At 39.4% G+C, this 8,662-nt stretch overlaps 1 protein-coding gene across 2 annotated transcripts in view; it reads right to left on the bottom strand.

Moving 5' to 3' along the window:
• Clmp (CXADR like membrane protein) overlaps positions 1-8,662 on the bottom strand; it is a 95,672-nt gene that overhangs the window by 15,666 nt on the left and 71,344 nt on the right. For both annotated transcript variants that reach the window (XM_046438626.2, XM_058577092.1), the window contains one exon: positions 8,476-8,633. In XM_046438626.2, coding sequence (XP_046294582.1) covers positions 8,476-8,633 — 158 coding nt within the window. The remainder of the gene's footprint in view (positions 1-8,475; positions 8,634-8,662) is intronic.

Below are 8,662 nucleotides of genomic sequence, written 5' to 3'. Positions count from 1 at the left end.
TTTCAGAATATTTCTTAGCATGAAATGATGTTCAGGAGGCACCTACCAATGGTATATGTGGGGTCCAGTGCAATCTGGATCACAGCTTACCTTTGACCCCTGCCCTCACATCTCTTTGCTTTCACCTAGTTTTCAAACCTCATGTTTCTTTATTCTGAACAATGTCCTCTGGTGTGTTTTGGGGTTTGATCATTCAGTCTTCTGAAATTATAACAGGGGTCCACTTCATGCTGTGAATATAATTTTAAAACTGACATTTCTTTTTTCCTTTCTCTTCTGCTTTTCCCCCTACCTCACCATGGGGGAAGCAAGATTAACCTTTCCAGCCTAGGCAGTTATCTGTCCTTCAGCTCAAGGATTTCAGGAATGCAGGAATCCAGCCTTTAGGACTGGCACCAGTGGTTCAAGAAATGGCTCTCTCTCAAGATTACAAAAGAATTATGACTCCTGACAGGGCACAACTGGAGTGTAACCTTTGTAATCCCTCTTTAAAAGCCCACTGTTTCCCCTGACAGTTAAAATCACAGCCTCTGGGACAGGAGTCCATTGTGTGTTCTCTTTTGTTAGCAAAGATATAAAACTTCTTTTTTCTTTTTCTCAAAAATCATGTCCTTGTTATTGGATTAACATTGGACAAAGACTGAGCTTTCAGTATCAAAATGTCTCTATTTTTGCCTGAAAAACACCTATAGATCTTTTGTATGTAGGCTCACCGGTTTTCTCAATTAGAATGGTGACTCCCTCCTTCAAGCTTTAGTGTATGGGGCAAGTCTCAACCACAGTGGTTAGTACATTCAAGTAGGCCTGATTCTGTCTGCTTTTCTTTCTTCTCCCCAAAATCCCTTCCCAATATTTAATGGGGGAAAAAAAAAAAGAACAGATAACATACAGTAAGCATCTAGCATTTTGGAAAGCATAAATTAAATTGTAAGACAATCTTATAATTAATCATTTTAAATATGAGGTTTTCACTCACACTTCTGATGAGGTTTTCACTCACACTTCAGTTACGGCCTTGCAATATTTTTTGTTTTGTTTTATTTTTAGGATTTTTCTTTTTGTTTCAATTTGTTTGGGACACACTTTGGATCCCAGATGCTTGTTTGCTTCTTGGTTTTCTATATACATGTGGTGTGTGTGTGTGTGTGTGTGTGTGTATTTTGGGGGGTGGGTACCGGGCATTGAACCCAGGGGAACTTGACCACTGAGCCATATCCCCAGCCCTAATTTATGTTTTATTTAGGGACAGGGTCTCATTAAGTTGCTTTGCACTTTGCCATTGCTGAGGCTGGCTTTGAACTCACAATCCTCCTGTCTCAGCCTCTGGAGCCATTGGGATTACAGGTGTGTGCCCCCATATTTTTTAATATGAGGGACTTAGTCCAGAGGCACTTTACCACCGAGCTACATTCCCAGTCCTCTTTAGTTTTTACTTTGAGACAGGGTCTCCCAAAGGTCTTGCTAAATTGCTGAGGGTGGTTTCAAACTTGTAATCCTCCTGCTTCAGGCTTCAGAGTTGCTGGGATTACAGGTGTTCACCACTGCGCCTGGCTTTATTTTGTTTTTAATTGTAAGAAAGATAGTGCTGAGACTAACTTGTTAATTGCAGTATGATGGAAAAACAACATCAATTTAATTCTTTTGCAAGCAAGCAAAAAAAAAATTAAATATATGAATTACAGTTGTTGTGGGCTGTTTGTTTTATGGCATTCCTGGAGGACAGGACAATTTGTTAGGCTTGTATGGAACAGATGGATCAGCTCAACTTTCTGGCAGTTGCTCTGCTGTGCTGTGGTCGGTGTAGCAATTGTAAAACTGTTTTGAATGCAGATAAATGTAGGTCTCTCTCTGTTTTAGACCAGGATTTTTCTTGCTCAAAGCCAAAGAAAAGAGTGAAAGAGTGAAGTACACAAGGGTAGGCATGAAAATTGGAACATCTCTGTTCTAATTTCTCAATCTGAAAACAAGATTTCTGTTGTGTGGTCTGGACTAACTTTTGGGGAAGTGATCACTCTTATATTAGAAATTTCGTTGTGTTTCCATTCCTAGAACCTGTACGAAAGCTCCAGAGTTCTAGTGGCCAAGACACCAAAGCTACAATTCAAAGGTTCCTGAGACTGCCTACCCACCCCCAGATGGTCCCTGCCTACTCTGAGCATTCTAGACAAAAGAGATGAATACATTTCTTTTCAATTTGAAATGCAAAGCTAAACTGGGGATCTGCGTCATTGGTTAGCCTACTTTAAGCATCACATCTATTCCAACCCGTCCTGTCTTTTCTTTCTCAGTCACCCTCACTCTATTCTCAACACCTTGGCATTCATAAAGTTCTGTCAACTTTATCCACTATTTATTATCCCTGTCTTGAGATCCCAACCACTCATGACTGACGTGTAAGCCTTTGTTGTATAGGATGAAATTATTCAACTGATCTTGTTTTTAGTTGAATCTCCCTTAAATTAGTATGCCAAACATTGTCAGAGTGATCACCCTAAAATGCAGATATGTCCCTTACATTCTTAAAATCCTTCAAGAACTTCATGACATTATAGGAACAATTCTAAGTTTTCTGCTATGGCACACAAAATCTTCCATGTGCTGGCCTGCAGCCTCTATGGGCTCATACCTTATACTCCATCCGCACTAGCTGCTTATGATTTCCTATCCTTTGTGTTTATGCTTTTATGATTCCTTTAAGGCAGTTCCTTCTATCAAGTTTAGATAAGCTATGCATACTTACAGGAAGCTGTTCTTGACCTCTCCCCTCTTCCAATTAGTCTTGGCCAAAGGCTCTTCCTTTATATAGTAATCCTCTCTTATCCAGGTTTTGCTTGCATTCTTTCCTAATCTTCCCCTCCTTCCCTCCTTTCCTTCCTTCCTCCCTCATTCCCTCCCTTCCTTTGCTGGGGATTGGACAGAGTCTTCTGCTAGGCAAGCATTCTACCACTGAGCTACATCCCCAGTCCTGGGGTTTAGCTCTCTGCAGTTTTATTACCTGCTATCAATCGCTGTAAAAAAATATTAAATTGTGTACCATTCTGAGAGGTATGATGAGATCTCTGCAGTCCTGTTCTCTTGCTTAGGATGTGAATCGTCCCTTTATCCAGCCTGTTCACACTATAGAGATTCCCAATGTTAGTCACTTAGTAACTATCTCTGTTATTATACAGCTGTTGAGGTTTCTCAGTGCTTATATTCAAGTAGCCTTTATTTTATGACCCCAAAGCACAAGAGCAGAAATGCTGGGAACTTGGATATGCCAAAGAGAAGACATAAAGTGCTTCCTTTAATTGAAAAGGTAAAGGTTCTCAATAAATAAAAAGAATCATGTACTGAGATTACTAAAATTTATGGTAGGAATACATTTTTATCTGTGAAATGCTGAAGATGGGAAAAGAAATTCATGCTAATTTTGCTGTAGCACCTTAAACTGCAAAACTTATGGCCACAGTGCTTAGTTAAGATGGAAAAGGCCCTAAATTTGGGTCTGTAAGCATAGGAAGAAAATTGGTATATACAGAATTCTGTACTATCTGTGGTCTCAGGCATCCACTGGAGGTCTTGGAATGTATCTCTTGTAGTAAGGGGGGAGGGGACTGTCTTCATGTACAGAGAATCCGCAACTTATACTGGTTTGATTTTATGATTTTTTAAAAAAATACTTTTTTAGTTGTAGATGGACACAATACATTTATTTTATTTATTTGTTTTTATGTGGTGCTGAGGATCGAACCCAGTGCCTCACATGTGCTAGGCAAGGGCTTTACCACCGAGCCATAACCCCAGCCCTGATTTTATGAGGGCTTCAATAGAAACTGTACTTCAAAGTTGAAATTTTTATCCTTTACTAGGCTAGTGACATGTAGTATGATACTCCCTTGAGACGAAAGGCAGCAGCAGCAAGCCATAGCTCCCAGTCAGCCACGTGATCACAAGGGAAACAACTGAGACTCTATAGCTCACGATCTTGCTAAGCAAGGATGTTTGGTAGGTTAGCAGTATTAAATGCATTTTCAACTTCCAATCTTCAACTTAAAATTGTGGGTATATAACTCTATTATAAGTTAAGGAACATCTGTGGAACACTGCTTATCTCTGTCATGATGATTGTCACTTCGCTTTTGTTGTTGTTGTTACCAGGGATTGAACTCAGGGATTCTCGACCACGGAGCCACATCCCCAGCCCTTTTTTATATTTTATTTAGAGACAGGTCTCACTGAGTTGCTTAGCGCCTCCCTGTTGCTGAAGGTGGCTTTGAACTCGCAATTCTCCTGTCTCAGCCTCCCAAGCCGCTGGGATTACAGGTGTGCACCATTACGCCCAGCTGTCACTTTGTTTTGAAATTGTCTCTTTACACATTTATTTTTTTCAACTAGTTCCTTTGCTATAGAGTGCACGTGTTTTTATTAAATCTGACTAAATTGACTTTTATATTTTTTAAATTTTAAAAAATATATATTTTTTGCAGTTGTAGATGGACAGCATGCCTTTATTTTATTTGCCTCATACATGCTAGGCAAGTGCTCTGCCACTGAGCAACAGCCCCAGACCCTAAATTGATTTTTAATCTTTGATAAGTTCCACTAATGCCAAATAATTTCCTGCACCAGGGATATGCAGCATTAGTTCTGCCTAGAATAATTTCCTACCTATATTCTCTTTATTTTCCATATGACACATGTCATACTTCCAAATCATTTAAAAATAATATAAATAGTAGCCAGGCATGGTGGTGTATGCCTATAATCCCAGTGGTTTGGGAGGCTGAGACAGGAGGATCGAGAGTTCAAAGCCAGCCTCAGGAAAAAAGTGAGGTGCTAAGCAACTCAGTAAGACCCTGTCTCTAAATAAAATACAAAATGGGGCTGCAGATGTGGCTTAGTGGTCGAGTGCCACTGAGTTCAATCCCTGGTACCTAATAATAATAATAATAACAATAAAGATAGTGGTTAACAACCCAAAAACCAATGTCAGAGTGTCCAATTTAAACATGCAAATAGGTTACCTTAGGCAATTTGCTCATTTTGTGTGTGTTTGTGTCAGTATGTGTGTACTCATGCAAAAAAACATGATTCAGTTCCTTATTTATTTTTGGTTTTTATTTAGTTCTTGAACTAAGGATTGAGTTCAGTGGTGCTTTACCACTAAGCTTTACCCAGTCTTTTTAATCTTTTATTTTGAGAGTTTTGCTAAATTGCTTAGAGTCTTGCTAAGTTGCTGAAGCTAACCTTGAATTTGTGATCCTTCTGTTTCAATTTACCAAGTTGTTGGGATTATAGGTATATGCTCCCACCACCACACCTGGTTCAGTTCCTTATTTGTAAAATTTACCTAATAAAATCCTCATCATGAGGATTGAAAATAATGAGATAAAAGGTAATAAACAGATTTTTATCTGGCATGTAGTTAATATTCCTTCTTCCTTTCATCCATTCTTCCACCTTCCCTCTCTTCCAAATTATAATGATTATTATTATTTGGTACTGGGAATTGAACATAGGGGTGCTTTATCACTGAGCAACATTTCCAGTCTTTTTTTTTTTTTTGGTTTGTTTTTTTGTTTGTTTGGTGCTAGGGATAGAACTCAGGTCCTTGTGCATGCAAGATAAACACTCTTATCAACTGAGCTATATCCCCTATTTTTTGGACACAGGGTCTTGCTAAGTTGCTTAGGGTCTCATTAAGTTGTTGAGGCTGGCCTTGAAATTGTAATCCTCCTGCCTCAGCCTCCCAAGTTGCTGGGATTATAGGCATGCACCCCCCACACCTGACTTCCTTCCCAACTATTGAATGTCTTTCCTGGAGGCCCCCCAGAAGGCAGGGATTATGATAGCTTCTTTATTATTGTATTCTAGTGTGGCATACAGTAAGTGCTAAATAAATTTGTGTGATCTGAATGACTGAATAAATGACCATTTTACTGTAAATTAAATCAATGACCATCCTTACTATAAATTGTCAGTGAAGATAAATAGGGAATTTTGACCTATTTAAAGTTCTATCAGTGCCTTTCAAATCAGCTTAACTCTTTACCCATATATTCACTTGCCTATGTAACCAATAACCAAGCAAGTCTTTTTTTTTAGATCAAATGTAAAAACCTAGGGGCTGGGGATGTGGCTCAAGTGGTAGCGCGCTCGCCTGGCATGCGTGCGGCCCAGGTTCGATCCTCAGCACCACATACAAACAAAGATGTTGTGTCCGCCGAAAACTAAAAAAGAAATATTAAAAAATTCTCTCTCTCTCTCTCTTAAAAAAAATGTAAAAACCTAGATGAAAATTAGATTGTAGAGTTGCTAAAGAAGAAACTATTCAGTGATTCTTGTTAAAGATTGTAAGGCAGACTTTATTCAAGGGGGCAATGGCAATAGGTATAGGGACCATTGCAATGGGGTCATAGAATGGGGAGATTGTGCTCAACTCTGACTCCAAAAAGAACAAGGGTAGTTTATACAAGGGGTAGGGTGGAGGTGAATGGATGGAAAATTAATAAGAAGAAATATTAGGAGTAAGAAAGTCTTTGACTCAATGCTTGAAAGGGTTATTGTTAAAGACAGACCAGGTGATAAGACATTGAAGGTGGTTAGACATCAAGGATAAGAATTTATCACTGAACTGACTTGGCAGGACTCTTGCTCAAAATGGATTTTATAAGAACAGAAGAGGAAGTCTAAATCATGCCTAGTCAGAAACACCTCAGGAACTTGACTCAAGTATAGTGAAAAGAGTATTTACCAAGTTCTTGGATTTTTACTATAGGAACATGGCTCTTATTAACTTCATTCGGAACTGAGAATATCATGTCTAGGATTGACCAAGAAGTTGTTGGAATAAGCATGTTAAGGTTTATTCAGGTTAAGGTGACCTTGTTCTACAGAGTATACATCGTCTCAAGATGATGTACACTGAGAACAAAATGACAATCAGAATCAAAATAACAAGGTGATGTAGACAGCTACTTAAGCAGATTAAACTCCAGCAGTGATTCTAAAATTTATTGTTAGTGAAAAACCTTGGCTTCTTATAGCATAAATCATCTTATAAAATGAGTAGTATAGATATAGAGTGGGAAAGGAAAATTTCTATTTTTTTTTTTAACCAGGGAAAGAAGCAAAGCTCTGAAATAAAGAAGAAAATTCTAAAATCAGTTTTCCTAAGTCAGCTTTTGATGCTGTGACCAAAATACCCAACAAGGACCACTTAAAGGAGGAAAAGTTTATTTTGCTCAGAGGTTCAGTTCATGGTAGGCCAATTGCATTGCTCTGGCCTAAGATGAGGCAGAATATTACAGAGGAAGGGCATGGTGAAGGAAAGAAGAACAGAAGAGGAAGTCCAAATCAGGCCTAGTCAGAAAGAACTCAGGAACGTGACTCAAGTATAGTGAAAAGAGTATTTACCAAGTTCATGGTGAAAGGCACGGCATCCAGGAAGAAGAAAAAGAGGGAAAGGGGCCACAGGAGGAGGGCACATCTCGAGTGACCCACTTCCTCCAGCCATGCCACGCCTGCCTACAGTTACCACCCAGTCAGTCCATTCAAACCAGTATAGACTGATTAGGTTACAGCTCTCACAAACTAAGCATTTCACCTCACAACACAGGAGGTTTGGGGGGACACCTTATATCCAAACCATAACACTGGGTCACAGATTTTTTAAAATCACAAACTTCTAAACAAAAATATACACTTTCAAAAACAACAACAACAACAATAACAAAAAGTCAGAGTGCTGGGTGAGGTTGTGCCTGCCTGTAGTCCCAATAGCTCAGAAGGCTGAGGTAGGAGGATCAAAAGTTCAAATCTAGCCTCAGCAATTTAGTAAGGCCCTAAGCAACTCAGCAAGACCTTGTTTCTAAATAAAATATTTTAAAAGGGCTGGGGATGTGGCTCAGTGGTAAAGACCCCTGGGTTCAATGTCTGGTACAAAAACAAAACAGAGTAACAGAGGTGAGAATAGTAGTTATAGTAGGAACCTGATTGAACTGTGGCTGCATGGGAGACAAGGCAGGAAGAATAACAATGGTAGGTTACTTAGTTGTCATTCTCTTATTACAGGCAGCCCCAGTGGATCCTCAGAGCACTATGAGTACCATTTTCACCTCTAGAAGTATGGGAAACTAGATGTCCTTCATGGTCCTACTCAAATTGAGTACCAAAAACCTAGGGCATGCTCTTTTATTTTCCAACTCCAGAACCAATATCAGTTCTCTTGCTGGCCAGTTATGTATGTGGGCATCATATTATGAGGTGCTGAGGATGGAACCCAGTGCTTCATGCATGCTATGTGAGTTCTCTACCTCTTAGCCACAACCCCAGACCCTCTCTAGTTTTATACATAAAGTCTTTCAACTATAAGTGGAGATGAAAAAGCGATCCAAGCTTTTTCATACCAAATTAAAAAGACAGGAAGATTGAGGAAAGACCAAAGTAGGGGGACAAGGGAGAGGGCAGACTCTAGCCAAGGTGTATACTTACCACTTTTTGGTTTCCTTCATTATCAGTGAGCAGCCATTCAATATCTAGGGTGTCTTTTTCTGGAAGCCCCAGTTGATGGTGGCAGGGCAAAGTGACCTTTTCCTCTGCCACTCTCTTGATCTCAGTGTGAGTTCCCAAGGTTCCAACATAATAGGAAACTGGAAGAGGGAAACTTTAATGAGTAATG

The sequence above is a fragment of the Marmota monax genome, unplaced genomic scaffold, assembly GCF_021218885.2.
Source record: "Marmota monax isolate L192 unplaced genomic scaffold, Marmota_monax_Labrador192_F-V1.1 WCK01_AAM20220418_F8-fsc00081, whole genome shotgun sequence".
NCBI lineage: Eukaryota > Metazoa > Chordata > Mammalia > Rodentia > Sciuridae > Marmota > Marmota monax.
This window is presented reverse-complemented; position numbering and strand designations above follow the sequence as displayed.